The sequence below is a fragment of the Carassius gibelio genome, chromosome A21 (assembly GCF_023724105.1).
Source record: "Carassius gibelio isolate Cgi1373 ecotype wild population from Czech Republic chromosome A21, carGib1.2-hapl.c, whole genome shotgun sequence".
Lineage (NCBI taxonomy): Eukaryota > Metazoa > Chordata > Actinopteri > Cypriniformes > Cyprinidae > Carassius > Carassius gibelio.
Genome location: NC_068391.1, coordinates 11384918 through 11404763, shown reverse-complemented (window position 1 = coordinate 11404763; position 19846 = coordinate 11384918). Strand labels below are relative to the sequence as shown.

Here is a 19846-nt window from a genome sequence, read left to right as displayed (position 1 = left end):
TAGTATTAGTATTGGTGGACGTAAAGGAAAAATGTGTTTTTTCCTCAACCATTTTATTATACATTTGTTACTCTAGCACTTTGATAATTAAACATGCAGATTCTGTTTAATTATGATTACAAAATAATATACAATTCTGGATATGCATTCTTTATAATAATAAAAATATATTAATTTAACATAAACATATGTATATAATTCAAAAACACATTTATAAAATTGTTTATTTACAATTACAATTACCAAACAGAATATTGTAATTCATCTTACTCAATTTTAATTCAAAATTAATTTTCAAAAAGATCTTTGGACCACTCATTTATAGATAAATTGCAACTTGCATCCTGCATGTCAGACTTGCCTGAGAAACTCCCAGCAGACTCAACAACCAGCAAATGATCTACATTTTTTCTTTTAACACTTAACCTCTGATCTATGATCTTACTTTTAAACTTGCACTTCATTTTTCCAGAGCACAGTGAGCCTACACGGTTTTGACTTCGCCTGGTTTTCTGTCCACATGAGTTATCATAATAAGAAACTGGGGTGGATTGCAAACATGGTGAAAAAAGCAGAGCCCCTGAACCTCCAGGCTCTGATGTGTTGACATTCCTCGCTTCATTGACTTCAGAAACATCTGTCACATCCGAAAGGTTCATGTCCATACTGCTCTGACCAGAAGCAAACAAGTCTACAGAACAATTGTACTTCTCCTCATGGTCATCAAACACAATACGTTCCTGCTTGACTTTGCAATTTACAGAATGGACCTCACTTTGAGCACAGTGCATGAAATATTTGCCCTTTTCATTGTTTACTGAACAAAAAGCCTCAGAGGGTCTGCTCCTAGTTAATTTTTTGCTTTTAAAAGGGATTTCTTTTTTGTTTGTAAAAGACAACCTGTCGTTTCTAGAGCGATTGAATGCACACATAATGTCAGGACTGAAAGGAATCATCTTTTTTGAAGAATTGGTAATGCACAAAACAGTCTTACTTATCTCAGCATTGTTCAACTTAGTTTCAAGATTTTCCGGACAGTCATTTTCATTGTTCCCTTTCCAGCTTATGTTGTTCACATTGCACATTGGTGAGGGCCATTTTTCACTAGAAAGAGGCATTTGAAGAGTTTTTGAGATGCTTGTGACCACTGAATTTTCAGTCTGAGAGCATCTGTTTTGCACTTGAATCATTTGATCACTTTTGCCTGAAATGCACTCCTTTGTGTCAAGTATCTCTGATATCTGAGGCTCAAAGCTGACAAAATCTTGTAAACTTTCAGATAAAGGTGCGTCCTCAAAATCAAAACATGTATTTTGACCAGAATGACTGTAAAGTGACTTCTCACATAAAGCTGCATCACATTCTTCCCTGGTTTTAGCTCTTACAAGGCATTCAGATGTAATTATGTCAGTATTATTTCCACAGGGCAACGTGACCAGTGGATTTATACTGTCACATGCAGTAGAGCTGTTAAAATGTGCTGATGATTCAAACATGTCACAGCTTGAGGAAAAAGATTTTCTGTGACTGTTCTGGCTTTCATTCTTCAATTCATCCTGTATACAGTTAACATGCTTTAACTGACTGGTGTTGCTTTGGCTAGTGCTTTTACATGTTCTTGTCTCTTCAGTCTTTGGTGAAAGAATGTTATGATTACAGTCTCTGGACTGCTGTAACAAGTCATTACTTAATTCTTCAGGGGGGAAGCATAACCCAGGTGACTGCCATGCATTTGAGAGTGTGAATCCTTCACTGCTGGGTTGAGAATCCAACTTTGCACATGATGGAGGAGTATAATCAAAACTGCTGAGCTCATTTCTTTGTGTACTTTGTGAGTCTTTCTGTTGTGATGGACAGATACTGTTGGCAAAATGAGAATTTGCCCGCAGGAGGTTTTTAAAATAACTGATTACAGTACATCCCATCAAAGACTCGAATGGAGAAATGATCTGGCAGGCCACTAACTGTCCAGACAGCGAAGACGTTTTGGCAACATTATGAGGAACCTTTTAGGAAAGAACAAGAATTTAGCAAAATTAACAATAAGGGTGTAACCTTGATGCCCAACCCCAAATGAAGAAATGCTTCATACCTTTAATCCAAAAATGACACATTTTCCTATAAAGCAGTCTTCCACAGCTTTAACAAGAAGATGTTGAACAGTATGCGTGCCTTCAGTTTTCTCCAAATCGATAAATCTGGAAACATCACACTTTACATCAGCAATTAATTAACAGCAATGTTTGTTCGAGATGTTAAACAATTTGTAAATGCTTTAAAACACACCTTTGAAGGCCACCGGCAGTAATGCCAAAGAAGGGATTTAGACAGCCCCCGAATACTGTCACACCAAATATATCTTGGTTTCTGGACACGTTAAACGACAGTCTGTATCTGTAGTCCACATTTTGTAAGTCACAAGTGAATCCACATCTTCCACATACAGCCCTAAAGATAATGATTTAGAAGTTATTCATGATGTTCAGCCGCTTTTTAATTTAACACACACAAATGTAATTATGTTATAGCATTACACATTCCCTAAATACATTTAAAGTATATTCAACAGAATTCGTAATAGATAAATTATTAACAATAATAAAATTGACTTCATTTTACCACGTACCTTTTTCTTTCCTGAATTAATCTGGATAGACAGCCTTTGCAGCATGGATATACAAAACAAGAGTCTTGCAGAGAAAGTACTGTGCAACTCACCAGAGCCCGTGTGTTGCTCATGAGTGCTTGAAACCGTGACAAGCTTTACAAACAACCGTACTACCAGCATTCTCTACAAGGAAATACTAACAAAAAAGAGGACTCAGATTTTAAACAACTTAAAAAAAGTAACTGAAGTGTATATTATTAAATCCATAGAGCAATAAAGAAAAATATCTAATGAAAAAGATCGGAAGCTAAAGAGTGAGCTACAAAGCTTGCATTTCAAAACAAGAACGATTTTCTTTCTCGCTGGTTTTCTCCCTTAATTCTCAGGGATCACAGCTCCATCTACCGTACAATATTATAAAATATATGTTCTATTTTTAAAGATAAATTACGATCAGTAAATATTATCAAACCTTATAATTGTATTATAATTTCAGGTTTAAGTGATTTTAAGAAATGTATTCAAGGTCCTTTGTGATCACGTTGTATGTCTCCCCGCGCTTGCTTCATGCTGCAGATGTCAGTGTTGCGGTGCGAGTGAGAGTGAAGCCAGAGGTGCGGATTTCAATTCTTCCAAATAAATTGAATCTTTCGAATACCCAAAAATATACTCGATACCTCAGATGCTATTTCATTGGAAGAAAAATATAAATCGCTGGTGTTATGAGAACGGATCGTTCACTTAAAAGATTTGGTCAAAAATCTGATTCACTTCACCATTAAAAAGAACGTAATATAAGTAGGCTATTATCCCCACTGTTTAAGTAAAAAATACATGTCAACTGGCTGTTTTATATGATTTAGATTTTTGTCTATCTAACAGGATGTACTGTAATATTGTGTAATGTTTTTACACTCAGTTGAGGTACCTCGACACTGTAGACGTGTGCCCCGGGAAATATTCTTGATTTTATTTATTGATTTATTGATTTATTTATTTTTTTACGTTATTTTGTTTTTTTATAATTGTATTTAAATATGATTTTACACACACACACACACACACACACACAAATTGTAATGTCGACAGGACCATTGAAATAACTCGCGATGTCTTCAAGTAATAGGTCTGAATATGCCAGATGAATGACATTAAATTTCAGTAATTTATTTTCAGTAAAATTTCACTAATTATCTCAGTAATTAGATTGTTTATTTTAGAGCGATATATATTTTTTATTTATTCACTAAAAAAAGCATTGTATGTTTTTACGAAAAAAAAGCATTGTATGTAAATATTAAAGTCATTCGATTTCTATATGAGATGACTTCTTGAACGACAAGAAAGATAGATTGGTACAGCATCGGATTGTAAAGAAAGGGGTATGATATGTTGGAAATCTGAAACTGCTGATCTTCTATTGATTGTGTACATTTCCATGGTTTTGATTACAAACTTGGTTGATATGGAGCTTTTAATGTTTTGCTGTTTAATGGTAACACCTTACAGAACTCTGTGTACACAAATAAGTAAGCGAGACTTTAAATGAGTTCCCACTGAAAACAATAGAGTTGAAATCCCAGATTTCATTTTTCAGATTATATTTTTCTCAGGGTGGGCTTATTTTAACATCTTATTTTTGCTTTTGTAGTTTAATGTCAGATGTTACATGTAAACATTGTTGCCACTTACTGGTAGTTTTACCTTAGTTCTTGCAGATGAGAAACAACACAGACAATCAAATTGCTTGCATCAAGCATCCTCTTCTGCAATAGATATATCTGGGAGCAAGATCTAATGATCCATAAGTATGTTTTTTATTTAATTTATGTAATATTATGCCAAATATTAGTATAAGTAAAAACAAAAAATAAAAAAGTAAATACATTTTTTTTTCTGTTTTAAGCAAAACCAGAATAACCAAAGGAGCCAGGAGACTCCACTCTGGATATGGATGTGGAAATTTTACAAGCTATTGATGAACTGGGTCCAAATGACTAAAAAAAATAAAAACATTCAACAAATTGAATCAGCATTACTTAAGAAAAACTCGGACTTTCCGAAAAATATTTGTGAACAACAAGTGCAAAATGCAGAAAACATTGTCCAGGATCAGCGTGGTCACCACCAGAGTGCAAAAGATCCAGAACAGAAGCATAAAAAAGAGAACGATTGGAGGGATTTGGCCCAAAATCTTTTGTTTAGATTATCCAAAAAGACTGATGCAGGAGGACATCGCCCCAGTGAGATGAAATGTGACAGAGAATATTCTTCACATCAAAAGATCCTCAACTCCAAGACAAAAACACCTAAAGTGGCAAACAGCAAGCAAACGTTACAGTTCAGAAGAGATACCAGCCCAAATTACTCTCTCAGTACTGCCAAGGATTACATCCTGTTCAGTCCGGAACATATGGCTGCTGCTAGAGAGCGATCCATGATGCAGTAGAAGAGATCAGCGAAGAACCTCTCAGTCTCTGTGCGGACCCCTCCTCCTGGACTGGATCTCAGTCCTCTGTGATGCTTCACTACCAGATACAGATAGATTTCCAACAGTTAAAGAAATCAGAACTTGATTAACTCAAAGAATCATCTAATTTCATTATTCATTTTATATTTATATTTATTTTCCCATCTTTAATGTTATATGATCCTTCAGTAGTTATGCTGATTTGTTGCTCAATATACACTTCTTATTATTATAAATGTTAAAAACATTTTTTTTGCATGATCATTTAGTGGAAAGTGTGATAGTTTTATCAGGGTTCTTTGACAATTGAATTTCCAAAAGAACAACATTTATATATAAAAAAAAAAAAAAATCTGACCCCAAAATGTTGAAATTTGCTTGCCATTTTTCTATTCAAAACAACAATAAGAAATGCTGGTATGTAAAATATAAATTCAAAAAATTAGTTTTGCTAATTATTTTGATGTTTGTTAAATGGAACAGCAAAAAAGCATTCACATGGGACGATTTGGGGTCTCCCTAAGCCTGTTCTGGAGAAATCCTGTTCTAGAGCGCCAAATCCAGAACGCCAGAGTCTAGGTGTTCAGAGGCTGTTTGAGTGGCAGGCTGAGTGTCTGATCATGGGCAAAGTGCTGGAGGCCCAGAACATATTCTGGTAAATAGCTGTTCTTCTTGTTGACTGCAAATGTTTTATTTGTACTTGGTCCTGTGTCCCTTATAAACAGCACCAGATCAAATACTAAATACTGTATATAACTTAGAATTACTTCTGTTTACATGGTACCTTTCTAAATATATGTAGTTATCTCATTTTTTTCCCAGGCTAAAATATATATATATATATATATATATATATATATATATATATATATATATATATATATATATATATATATATATATATATAACTTTGGCTTCAGAGTTGTTAATCCTGAAGATAGTTTTGGAAACAAGACAAAGGCCATGTTCATTCTTCCTTTCATGTCTGTGGCATGAGACATTTTTAATTTTTATTTTTTATCTGCAGGTTGGCTCCAATTTTCTGAGTGAATATATAACTGTCTTTTATCTCAGTCGATCATTTATTTTTATTATTTTTATTTTTTTAACTGTGAGTACATAGTGCATTATACATATTTAATTGTTGATTTCTGAATTTTGTATATCTGTCCATCTTGGAATTTTGTTGACAAGATTTTGCTAATGTAATACATGCTATTTTCTCCCAGAATGGATTTCAGAAGGCAGGGGTCAGGGTGAAGGGGTATATGGGTAACACTTCAGCAGCTGGTTGGATTTCAGCTCTAGATGTCGCTCTTTGCACAAAAGAGAAAAGCTAATAGACACAAATTGGATCTGCTTAGTAAAATAATGACATTTCCATACCACTTAAGTTTTTTACTCTTACAGGTACTCTTATAAACTACATTTTCACACAATTTGCAGGAATTGTTATGATCGATGAGCATGGTTGGGGACTCGGGTCGTGGATATCTGTTAGAACTTTTGCGGACAAAAACTTATTACGATGCATTATATTATTGATAATTATTATAAATTATTATATTGTGTACACTGCTGTTCAAAAGCAGGGACACATAAAATTGTTAAAAAGTGATAGTTAAGACTTTTAAATTGTGACAAAAAAATGTATTTAAAAGTGGGAGGGTGAAGGGCGTCACTACCAGCATGCCCAGGGCCATTCTGAATTTGTGAATGTCTTTCTCATTATAATATGTTGTATGATACTGTATTGGGTGAACATGTACAGGATTTAATTTCATTATTTGGTCTGAAGATCATCGTTGGATGAGCTGTCACCGCACCACAGGATATATGAGGATGTAATTAATGCTTCTTGCGCTCTTCTGGCAGCCACGTGTGGAAGAAGCTGAATCAGAAGCTCTTAGCAAAGGGGCTTTTGACGCCTGCATAGAGTGGCTGAGGGACAATGAATTTATACACATACAGAAGGAGGGAGATGGTAGGCAAATTGGCAGTATTTTTGTGTGGTTTCCAGTAATTGTTGACATTTTGATAATATGATAATTTTCTGTCTCACAGTGGAGAGGTACTTTCCCACATATCACCCACAGAAGCCCTGGGGATTTTTGCAGATCTCCAGAGGGCAATGAAGGTATTTGTACTGGAAAATTATCTCTGTATCCTCTATCAGGTAGACAAAACTGTTCAGTTTATCATAACTGTTCAGTTAATCATTTATACCCAGCCAGATTCCCATTGACTCAAGGAATCAGCCAACAAAAAAACTCTGAAGTCTATGTCGTTTATTTTTTTACATTTTTTATTTTTTACATTTTTTATATTTTATTCTTATATTTTTATTGTTTACTTTTATTTCATTCTTACATAGCTTTATTTATGTATATTTTCATCTGTGTTGTTTTCTTTAATAATTGCACTGTCCATGGAGCGGACCTGACTCACATTTCACTGCTAGTTATATATGCTATATATAATTTTGTATGTGACGAATAAAAAATATTGAAAGGGGCTAATGTGGATGAACAGAAGTTATTGGTGGATAAAAATGCTGACAGTTGTTCCCATCCTCATTTGAGGCCATTAGAGAGCAGTACTAATTCAGTAAAAAACCATTGGATATTGATTCAGGTGATTCATCTGCTGACTGGCTCTGTAGGATTGTTCTTCAAAATCACTCAGGAAATTAGGACACAATATCTATATAACAAGTACCTGCAATGACCAATGATCATTGTGTTAAGTCCAGTTTTGAAAAGCAGAAGGATGGATTTTGTGAACACTGATGCAAAACCCAGTCCATGAAGCAAAAATACCAGCTCCTATCTAAAAAGACCCTAAACTAGTATCAAAAGTCACTAAATGATGGGAAGAAAAGTTCACATCTAAATCAGAGTATGAAAGTTTACTATGAAACTCAAACTGAAAACCGAGAAATGGTTACTCACAGTTTCAGGAAATTCAGCAGCATAGATGAGAATGAAGGTGGCTTAAAGGAACACTTCACTTAAAAAAAAATATAAAATAGGCTCATTTTGACACCTGCTTCAATTGATGATAATAAACTTTTTTTTATACTTCAGCTGCATGATGAACTCATCTATGAAGTTGCACATGAAGATGTCATGCAGGTAATTAGTAAGACTTGTCTTTCTAAATATTACATTACCCTTGGACTATGAAAAAATGGTGACAAGTCTAATTTTAATCTTTTTTAAAGGTGGAACAGATTGTGACGCAAAAGATTGAGAGTTGTTAAATTGTGTGTAAAGCTTCAAGATGTGTCCATATAGAACAAAGAACTTGTGTGCAAATCTTGAAATGAAAATATTTCTATACAATGTATTTAAACATTTGTGTAGATAGGATGTCAATGCATTAAAAAGATAAGCATCAGACATTTTTTCAGTTTCACCTTTTCATTTATTTCAGAAACACGTTTAATTTTTATTCAGTTTGTGAATTTTAAATAAAAAACAATATTTGTAAATACAATCAATTATTTTGTTACTTGTCAAAGGATAACCATTCTTTTTATGACAGGAAAGTACGGACAGTGCCTTTGACCAGTCCTCTACATATGGGGCACTTGCGTAAAGAAGGTGCACACTCTTTGCATACCACTAGGTGACCACAGGGGATAAAGACAATATTGACCTCTTTGTCCATGCACACTTTGCATGTGCGCTCTTCTTGAAGTCTTCTCAACTGTTCTTCCATAGGCAAGTCTGTGAAAATGATGGACAGTCAATAACTTTAAACAAACTCTTCTTTTCAGATTGGGATCTAACGGATTCCCTTAGAGTGATGACTAGAGATAAAAAGGGGCAAAATCAAAAGAAAACCTTTTCTCATGTTTGAATATACCTGAAAGATCTTGACTCGGTGATGCAGCTTCATTTGTCTGGGCTGAAATTGCAGTAAGAACAAAAAATAAAAATTGGTTGTCAATATTATGTAGTGATTAGGTTGTTGCGGAATTGTCCCTGCTCGTTTTAGGATTTTTACAAAAGGCATCACCTTTTTATTTTTATTAAGTGATTCAAGTGTTTCTATCTATTGGCCGTGACGTTTTACACGGACACCAACTAACAACATGTAATACTGAAAATTTACAGACACTTCATATCTAATTCATAGATGACATACCCATCAGTTCTCTCAGCAAGTACACATCATTCTTCTTGATCCAGTTGCGGAAAACCTCTGCAGCAGCGTTTCCTTTTGATAGTACTAAATCAATGAGCTGCCCTGTCTGCTGCTTGACTGAAGTGCAGTTACGAATAGTGTCATACTCTTTCTGTGAGATGACGTTCTCTTCTAAAAGATGATCCATTAAACTCTGGACGCTTTTTAGACGCTGTGTCAAGGCAGCATGATGTTTCTTAAGGAAAGTAAAACCATCTGTAAAAAAAAACAAAAAAAACAACACAGAGCGTTATATTCAGACAAGTCCAAATCTTGAACCATTGGACAGCTGGTAGAAAATACATTTTGTAGAAATACCAGAGGCCATCTCCTCAGCAAGAAGCTCTTGCTCCTCCTCTCTCTTCTCATCTTCTGCACTTAGTAAATCAGACACCAATTCTTGAACGGTTTTGTAATTCTCTCCACTTGTAAGAATTTTGCTCTGGACTGTTTGCTTCACCAGGCTACGCTCAAATCCCATCTCTAACGCTGACTTCACCACGGGATTGTTCATCATCACTGCATCTTCTGAACGGTCTTCTCCAGGACCCAGGTGTACTACTACACATGGGTTTAAAATAAAAAATCTAATTCAATCTACTTCAGCCAGAATAAACTTGACTAAAATGAATGAACACGAAACTTGACATGAAAATTTGACTAAATTTAAAGTACATAATCAATGCTAAAAGATATGGAAAATAGTATCACATGTAGGGCAGCACATTTGAAAACTTACCAGGTGGATCGACAAATTCTCTTGAATTGCTGTCTCCATTATTTAAAAGCTGTAAAACATGTAAACTAGGTTAAGATATCCATCAGCATGCATCATATTGTTTGAATAACAAATGACACCAGTATTTTGAACATACCTGTTCAAATAGTCTTGGGAATCTTGCTTGAATCTGATGAACAAATTCTTGGCCCTTTTCTTGCAACAGGTATTCACATCTAGAAAAAAATGCATGCATAAGTAATATTCACATAACGTCATCATGGGATAGAAAATTATGCCACTTTTTTTTTTTTTTACCTTGGAAACCACTTAGCATGTTCAACCCATGGATCATCACCAGATTCCCAACATCTGAGTCCACCATCACAACAAAAGCACTTAACGTCATCGTTACAACCTACCGAAACAGATAGAAAGAAATAAATGTAAGCATGGGGATCAAAGAAAAAAATGTTATACCTTGAATGACTTGTAATATCATCAAGACTCTTACCAACATAGTAAAAACCAGCTTTAGCCAATTGGTCTGGTCGCACAGGTATTCTCGAGGGCCAGTTGACAAACGTAAGCAGCCTTTCTTCACACTGTTGCATTGCCGAGTTGGATACATTGGAAAGGCCACAACCAGATAACGGTACATTATCTGCACGGTCGCCTCGAACAAAGCGGCAGTTGGGGTAATGCCTCAGGTGCTCAGATACAGCCCGGTCTCCTGGTTCCCAGTTGTTAAGTTGGCCGCCACAACTGAAGCAAGCCACCCTGTCGGCCTGGCCAAGGTAATAGAAACCAGATTTGGCAAGCTCAGCTGGAGTTACTGAAGCAAGACTCCAGTTCTGAAATGTGTCAAGGCGCTCTTGTTCCCGACGCATACTGGGATTATGACAAGCCGATGGTCGCTGGTGAGACATATCCTCCACTACACGTGAAGAAATTGGACTGGAAGGTGCCAGGTTGCTGAATCCCATGTTTAGGTAACCCACCTGCTCCTCTGTTTGGCCAGAAACAGATGCCGCAGTGGTCAATGCTCCAGCGGATGCAGGGGTGGACAGCTGCAGGATGGCTATGTTCCGAAGCGGGGAAAAGGCTGAGTGGGAGGATGACAGGAGGTTTGCGGTAGCAGGTAAACTCTGGATGAAGCTGCAGTTGGGAGACAGCTGTTTGTGGCGCTCGGCAGGGCTGTCGCCAGACTTCCAGTTGTCAGCTGTCATATTGCAGCGGAAACACTGGACACGGTCGCCCACTCCGGTGTAATAAAAGCCTGCTCGAGCGAGACTCCGCTCCGTCACTGGAGCAGTGGTGGGGAATTTAGCATACGTGGATATACGAAAGAGTTCAGATGAATTATCATACTGTAAATCTGCAGGACCACTACTGCGACACAAACTCCTGAGGAATGCACTATTATTTATAATTTCCATTTAACAAAACTGGGGAAAGGGATGTCCAGCAGAGAGAAAGACTTGAATACCCTGTGTGCGTGCAGAAGATGAACTGTGTGAGCCAGACAAATAAGATAACACAAACATCTGACCCCTTACAAAAAACAAACAAAAAAAAAGTCCTCCTTATCAATCATGTACTTACAACATGACTCGATTACACAAGAGGGGCTTCACAGAAGGTTTTTGTTTTACACTGAACTGGTGATGTGCAGTGAACTAAAACTGCATGAACAATGTGATACATAAAACCATCCACAAACAAACAAACAGCTTGTTTGGATGTATAAGATGAATGTTATGAGATTCCAGCTCTTGGAGCTCATCCTGGATCATTAAGAAATACACCACAGCTACACTGACCTAAACACATTTTTAAATGACAAATGGTGGTTTCTTTGGACTAACAAATAATCATTGTAAAATCCAACATAAAAATGTGACCACAGGGTGTTTCCATTCAAGTCTTTCTCTCTGCTGGACATCCCATGATGGGTGTCTAGTCCTCCATGACAGAACACAAGATCTTATTAAAAAAATTAAATGAACTCTAGAACAGATAAACGGTCGATGTAGGAGGTATGTGATTCCTTCCCCTATGTTGCAGGAACCTGAAAATAACACAAAACCACATGTTTAATTTACAGGCCTAAATTAAATGTCATGTTTTTCCCAACATAAAAGGCAAGATGGGTAAAGTAAAACGTGTATATCACTCAACAGGAGAAAATAAAATTAAGTTAAAGTCAGAATGAAATGGAAGTTGCAATCATTCATTCTTCCCTATTGTGAGGTATTTATTTGAACGAAACGCCTGCTTTATTATAAAAAAAGAAAGAAAAAACAAATTAGGGCTGGACTTGCTTTTGTTCATTGTGAATGGAATGGATCACATTTTGCTGTTTGCTGGAAGGGAGGGATTATTGTCCTGCCCTCAGTTCACACATCATCAGAGAAGAGATTTTGCGAAATGAAGGCATATTAATAAAATAATAATGTGCATGGATAAATCAGCTATAAAAATGTAGAAAAAAAACGGAAATGTTTTCATAATACATTTTAGGATGATTTAAACATTAAAGCTGCGGTAGGTAACTTTTGATGCTCTAGCGGTTAATAAACAGAACTGCTTGCGTGTTGCGCAAGAACATCGTAGCCGTAACTACTTCTCTCTGTTTATGTCTATGAAGAATCACAAAGGTACTGGGTTACTCCACCGCAGTGCCCCCGAAGCAATCTAAAATAGTCCGAATATAAACACTTATTATAGGTGCACCCTCGTGATTCAGGACAAGCTAAAAACACGGTTCAGAAAATGGATTCATGGTGTACTCGCTTATTATATACATTTTTCTACATTTTGAACACAAAGTTACGGACCGCAGCTCTGATTGGTTGTTTCTTACCGGGAGTAGATCACTTTCAGCAAATAGAGCATCACAGTCCCGCCCACAGCTGGTGCCAGAAGTAAAAATTCAATGCAATTTCTGCATTGACATTTTGGAAAAAAGCCATAAAAACGTAACCATACATGGTAGACTTAAAACCAGCTACGGCTGATTTGGAAGTCGCTCAAAAGGCTCGTTCGCGGCAGGTGGCAAGATAGTCGACCGGAAGTTGAAGTCGGCTGGGTGCCGCCATCTTGTAGCAGAACTTCACTTGCGTTAGCATTCCCATTGACTCCCATTTATTTTGGAGTCACTTTGACAGCGAATAACGTTACATCTGAGGCGTTTAAAGACTCCGTTTGTCCATTATTTATTTCTAAAGATACACGACAATGTATAAAGGGCTCCATTACCTTATATGTTACATTATGGCCCCGTAGAAACAGTTTTTGTAAAAATAGGCTAACGATTGCATCATAACCACTCGACTCTCTGTCGCATTACCGTACCGACAGGTGGAGAAGCTCGCAGGCTATTAACTTAATATGGCGTACTGGCGTTACATTTTAAAATACTATACAAAATAATTAATCAGAATACTTACTCCTGCTCACTCACGACAAAGAACTCCCCGCTCAAGCTCGCCGTCTCTGCAAGATTAACGATAGCAGTTTTCACGCACAGCCACTAGAAGATTTACATCTGTCAAACAGGTTGCTGACGTCATCAAGCTTCGTTTGAGTCTGCGCGTCAGAAACGGAAGTGCTAAAAAACTGGGCTTCATTTGTCTCAATTGAGTTCCAATGGGGTCGCTGTGTCCATTTCTTTTACTGTCTATGGTTCGCGGTTGTGGCTTCAGTCGAATTCAATGAGGCGTGGTTGGTTTATGGGATGAGTAGTGCCTGCGCTCGAAATTAAAATATGTACACAGTCTTGTACCTTTGACTTTTTTTGGATTTTCTCTTAATTTTTTCACTCGAAATGATATGTTATTTGCTTATGAGTTCAGCCGTAGCCGGTTATCCTCACACATGCTCTAAAACTCTTTAGACACGGATTTTCCCGAAAGTCAATGGGAGAAATGAATGGGAAATTTACTTCCGGCACCAGAGCTCTCGGGCTGTGGGCGGGACTGTGATGCTCTATGGCAATAGGACCACTGGGAGGAGCCAGAGGAGCTTGATTTTTTCACAGATTATCAGTCTCATATTCTACTGTCAGGACATAATGACAGGTTTAACAAATATGTAAAAAATATATTTTTACAAAAGTTACCTCCTGCCCTTTAACATTTTATATTAAACTTAATAATTATAACTAAAATAATTATAAAAGTACACAAATATGTACATTGTACTTGGTCAAATAGTTTGAGCTACAACCTAGTGTCTTTATAACTACAACAATACATTACAATAATATGGTAAGAAACACTAGACTAGCCTGCAATAACAATCAGCAAAACGAGCTGTTTTGTAAGGCAAAAAATAACTGTAAGCGGAACTCTGACACAATAAATTCACAAAATTCCACGCCCACTCTTAACTGGAAATATAAGATCAAGAATTTCCGGATTGTCATTTCCTCATTTCAAAAACAAATCATCATATTACAAGTAGAACATGGGAGGTTCCTCTATAAAGTTTAATTCTCTGCACTTAAATAACTTTTGAAACACTGTGACTGAGCAATAACAAGAAGGTTTTTGCTTAACTCTAGAGGAAAAAGTGTTTTTTTTTTTCTTCTTACTGGCTACAAATCGTTTACACATGATAATAATGATGATTCACACGAACGGAATTTATTTCCTCATCTGAATTACTAATTAGAATTAAAACTATCAGAATCTTGATATGGAACTTGATATAAGTCATTCCGCCTACGCAGAACGCATTCTTTCCTATGTGGGACGCGCTGCCATTTTGGGTGTAAGTTAATACCAAACAACCTGTTTTTCTTTTATAAATGCCAAAAACGAGAACTAAAAAACTACAAAGGTAATCAAACGTTGACTTTGGCCAACGAAGGTTTACAAAAACACCAACTCACCGTTAGATAAAAACGTATTTTGTTCAATACCACGAAACGTCCTTTGACTTCTTTCTTCGGTTCATCACAAGCTGGCTCTTAGCGGAAATGACGTCACATGTACCACTACGATTTTAATAATTAAAATATTTACATACGTAATGCTTATATTTATATATAGAAAATATATGTAATATATATATATATATAATATAATATTATATTAGTTGTGTTGTCATTAAATGAGTAAAATCTGCATAGAAACGCTCACCGCAAGATATATCTAAGCTAAATCGAAGTACCAGCAGAGACAGTTTTGAAAGGACTTTGGTATTAGTGATGGGCGCTTTTGTCTTTGTTCGACTTTGCTTATACTATGCCATAAAAGTAGGGATGGGCGATATTTCGCAAGCGATTGTCACACGCATTTCGTCAGTAAGCCGGTTCCCTGATTAGCGGTGAATACCATAATATGTTTGCAGATATTTAAGAACATACTATTAACGTAGTTGCTAATCTGAAAAGTTATTCTCCTTTGAGAAATGTGTGTCCCCGCTGGAATGTCGGTCTTTGTTTTGGTTTGTGCAACCCATCCACTGCCAGTTTACCCAATTGTATTGCTGCATCCCGAGTTGCCAGTTGGCGCAAAACATAGCGTATTTAATTTCATACATGGTCAAGTGCGCTCGTCCTGGTTGGTATTCGCTTGTTAAGTCTGACGTCACGTAGCAGCGCTTCCGTGTCCAAACGCTCTATCAGTTAAAAAAAAAAAACGCTCTATCAGTTACCACGAGAAAACAACAAAAGGTGCTAATATAAACTCACAATGTGATAGAATACTAGCGAAAAAGTTATAATCTTAACCTTTAACTCCATGCCGAAGTACCAGATAGCCAGACAATGAAAATATAAATATTAAAAATATATATAAAAAAGTATTTGTGTTTGGGACGCTGTTAGAACGGAGACTGTAGTGTATACCGTAAGTTTGAAAGCCTTTAGCTTAAATGATTAATATGAATAAACAGTGCTCATAAACGGCTGCTGAGGTAGTATTCTAAAGTGAAGCGAGTTGAGGCTTGCACCCGGAAGCAGCGCTTCTTACGTCATCACTCAACAACCGAATAGTGGTCAGTCTGGCAACCTGGTCTTCTCATGTCAGTTTTTTTTTAAGTTCATTGTTCAAGTTGCTATTGTATAGATGCCTGCGTGTTCAATTATTATTGTCTTTAAAAAATAAATAAATAAATAAATAAATAAATAAAAATCCACGTATCCAATTTAACTTTTAAAAACACATATTGTTAAAGGCTATGCCCTGGATGTGTCCACTCAACCCTAGAAATGCCCCTGATAATAGTTGATAACAAATAATCTACCATGATCATAATCAGTTACAAAAACGTTTTTTGTTGTTGTTTTAAAATAATAATTAATTAACACTTAGGTGAAAATATTCGTTATAACTTGCTTTGCCTAAGAGTGCTACACGTCACCAAACCTGACCCAGCAGAGCCACCTTACCAGAATAATTACTGAATCGTTGTTCATGCTTTTACTTACCGACAAAGACGATGAGAGAAAAATCAGCAACAAACTGCCAGTTGTTGGTCTAGCCAATAGTCAGTAGACAAAATCACCAGTTTACCCGAGTAGTCGTTTGGAAGTTAGGGACTTTCCAATAGAGGTGGGCAGATCGATACTTATATCGATAATATCGATACCAACGTTGGTATCGGTATTGATCGATACCAACGGGAAAATATCGATACTTAAGTTTCAGTTTCTCTCGTTTTGCGACCTGGCCGTGTTTGTCAAAATGCTGCTGCTGTCACAGAGCAGAGCAAGCTCTCAAGAGTGCTGCTCGTGCTCGACACTGCTCTCCGCCCCCTCTCCTGTGTTGTACCGTCACGTGACTCACCACTAGCGCTACCACCAGCAGTCAGGCGCGCGCACCGCTCAGCCGCGCATTTCTAACAGCAGTCGGTCAGAGGCAGAGAAAGAGGAGCGTTGTATGGCCTTATTTTCAGGCCGATCTACCCTTTTTGTGTTAGCTGTGAAAGGGATACTAGTTTCTATATTTAAACTTCACCTAGATGTGTACCAGACTTAATTATTTTTATTATTTTTCAATAGCTGATTCTCCAAGAGCAGTGGATATTACAAGGCGCCTATCAGAAATGATTGTGAAGGACCTGCAGCCTCTTTCCATAGTGGAAGATGTCGGCTTCAGGAATTTTGTATAAGGAGAATTTGTTTTATATTGTGAAGTAAAACTTTGTGACTTTAAGAAAAAAATACTGAAAAGAAGTGCACTAAAGAGGAGCAATTTTTTTTTTATTAACATGCTACTTGAAAAGAGAATTTGTTTTTACATTTTTTATATTTGTGAAGTAATCATTTTGTAACTTTGTTTATTTAAATAAATCAGAAGTAACCAAAAGTTGTTTCTGAACAAAAGCTTTTGTAGTACTGATTAATAACCCAAAATGCAAATCACAAAAACAAATTAAAAGTCATGAAAATTAATTTAGATTTAGGTTGAAGACACATCCACCTTAATTATTAAAAAGTATCGATATTGGTATCGGTATCGGCGATACTGGCCCTGTATTTACTTGGTATCGGATCGATACCAAATCTAGCGGTATCGCACACCTCTACTTTCCAAACCTTGAAATTAAGCCCAGAGTAAAGTAAGTATATCTATATCCTGTAATGGGAGTTACCAGATCAGGGTGTTTTTACACCATGATACCTGATTGGTTGACGTCATAGATACGTTAAGTTTAGGGTTGGGTGTTAAGTAGAGAGGCGAGTGCAGTCTCGATGATGGGGCGTGGCGACACTTCGAGGAGTATAGTGACACGTGTCGCCCCGTCCACCTCCCTCAGCGGTTATTGGTTTATGATTAAGATTTTTTTTTAAAAATAAAGCTTTATTAAATTCTTACAAAACACAGACAGCAAATTAAGAACAAAATACAGACATAACATATAGCTAGAACAAAGCAAAACTGAAAAAGAGAAGAAAAAAAAAACACACACAAAAAAAAAAACATGAGAGTATTTCATGTAAGCAGTTTTAGGGATTTACAGATGTCAATTGTCCTTAGAGCATTTGTGTTTTTTGAGAAAGAGATAGTCATCATATATTGTTCAAGTTCTTTCTTCAGTAGAAAGAGTTCAGGCTTTCTATTGGTGAATTTGCTCTTGTGTATATGAAATTTTGCTAGAAATAAAAACAGATTTATAAAATAAAAGGCATTACCATCTTTGTGATTAAAGTGATGAAAACCAAAAATAACATAAGAAATAACTCTATTTCTTAAAATAAAGGTGAAAATCAGAAAATACAAAATCAGCAATAAACTTTTGGAAGTCCCTCCAGAATTTGTAAGTGAATTCACATGACCAAAAAAAAAAGTGGATAAATGTTTCAGTTTGCCCTTGGCAAAAAGAGTTAACATTTATATTAGACTTGAATTTTGATAGATAATGTCTTGCAGGGTAGAATTTATGTATCAGTTTAAACGAAATCTCTTTCATTTTATTTGTTAATAAGAACTTCTGAGGTAAAGTCCAAACTTTTTTCCACTCAATATCAGCCACAAAATTAGACCAATAAAACGTGGCTGGTGGGACAGAAACTAGAGCATCCTGAAACATAGATCTTATCTTGGAGTTCAGACGCTTACCAGATGAAAAGCAAACCTTACCAAGAGAAGACTGACACACATCAGGAGGAATAAATGATAAGGGAGGAGAGCTGTAACATGCACAGACCAGACGGGATAGCATCAAATACCACAGAAAATTCTCTAGGCGTTATTGGTACATTATATCTCCTGAGAAATTCAGAGTAATTGTACAATAAGCCATCTTCCTTGAACAGTTGACTAACCAAAACAATTCCATTGTTAAACCAATTATCCAAAAGTAATGTTTTGTTTTTATAAACAATATTACAGTTATTCCAAATAAAACAGTTTTGTGGAGAGAAATTATGTTTGTAAATCAATGACCATGCTAAAAGAACCTGTTGATGGAAATGAGAAACTTTCAGGGGTATTTTTGAAATGCTATAATTGCATAGCAGCAGGAAGTTAAGGCCACCTAAATTTGAGAATACGAAATGAGAAATAAAATGCCAAATGGGTGTGGGGTTTTTCAAGTAGTTTTTGATCCAGTTTATTTTGAAGGTGTCATTAAGTGCACCGAAATCAATGAAATTCAGACCACCTTTGTCACAGAGGCTTAAAGTGACAGATTTTCATAGGTAGTGGGTTTTATTCTTCCATAAACATTTTTGTAAGATTTTGTCAATTGATTTACAAGTAGTGTTATCAACATGTAAAGATTGAGCAGCATAGGTTAGACGAGAGATTCCTTCAGCCTTTGAAAGCAGAACTCTGCCCTTCAAAGACAAGTCTCTCTGGAGCCAGTGATTAAGGATTTTTGGGGTATTTTCTATAATGGAAGTGAAGTTTATAGCGCTTCTTGATTGGTCATTTTTTGTGATGTGAATACCAAGGTATGTAACAGAATTTTTTACAGGGATTCCATGGATTGAGGCCGCCAAGCAGGCGTTAACAGGCAAAAGTTCACATTTATTTAGATTAAGGGAGAGTCCGGAGGCTTTAGAAAAGGATTGGATAGTGTCGACTGCCGCCGATACTTGAGATACATCCCTGATAAACAGTGTTGTGGGTAACGCGTTACAAAGTAACGCGTTAGAGTACTCTAATTACTTTTTTCCTGAAATGTGTAACTTAACGCGTTAGTTTCGTGCGGAAGTAATCAGTAACTTCGTTATTTTTTTAAAAAAGTAATCCGTTATTTTAAGGAAAGGAAAATCCCGACTGCAGCCTGCTTTTTGTCAGACTAGGTCTACTGTGCCACCTGCGGATGTATCAGCGGAGCCGAAGCTCTGTGATCGTAAAGTCAATGGCTGTGATACGTCTGTGCCCTGCGCCTGACCCTG

The 19846-nt window shown here is 36.5% G+C and overlaps 2 protein-coding genes and 1 long non-coding RNA gene across 5 annotated transcripts; 1 reads left to right on the top strand and 2 right to left on the bottom strand.

Annotated features, from left to right (window-relative positions):
• Positions 1–116: 116 nt before the first annotated feature.
• Positions 117–2989, bottom strand: LOC127941640 (DNA damage-induced apoptosis suppressor protein). Its single transcript, XM_052536942.1, has 4 exons — positions 2627–2989; positions 2287–2448; positions 2093–2198; positions 117–2006 (listed from the first exon to the last, which is right to left on the bottom strand). Exons 1-4 carry the CDS (start codon positions 2737–2739, stop codon positions 288–290), a joined length of 2100 nt encoding a protein of 699 aa, XP_052392902.1. The 5' UTR covers positions 2740–2989; the 3' UTR covers positions 117–287.
• Positions 2990–6419: 3430 nt separating this feature from the next.
• LOC127941869 (uncharacterized) lies at positions 6420–8836 on the top strand. Its single transcript, XR_008149158.1, has 4 exons — positions 6420–7062; positions 7143–7215; positions 8165–8212; positions 8302–8836. It is a non-coding gene; the product is annotated as an uncharacterized LOC127941869 (long non-coding RNA).
• On the bottom strand, positions 8482–16734 carry LOC127941860 (inhibitor of apoptosis protein). 3 transcript variants are annotated; one of them, XM_052537306.1, is made up of 10 exons: positions 14885–14961; positions 13440–13485; positions 10502–12058; positions 10306–10405; positions 10145–10223; positions 10009–10057; positions 9588–9830; positions 9231–9485; positions 8949–8990; positions 8482–8809 (listed from the first exon to the last, which is right to left on the bottom strand). In XM_052537306.1, exons 3-10 carry the CDS (start codon positions 11424–11426, stop codon positions 8616–8618), a joined length of 1887 nt encoding a protein of 628 aa, XP_052393266.1. In that variant the 5' UTR covers positions 11427–12058; positions 13440–13485; positions 14885–14961; the 3' UTR covers positions 8482–8615. The 3 variants fall into 3 exon arrangements, with proteins under 3 accessions (XP_052393266.1, XP_052393264.1, XP_052393265.1); XM_052537304.1 differs by lacking the exons at positions 13440–13485; positions 14885–14961 and adding an exon at positions 16427–16734; XM_052537305.1 differs by lacking the exon at positions 13440–13485 and having other exon boundaries at positions 14885–15007.
• Positions 16735–19846: the final 3112 nt, after the last annotated feature.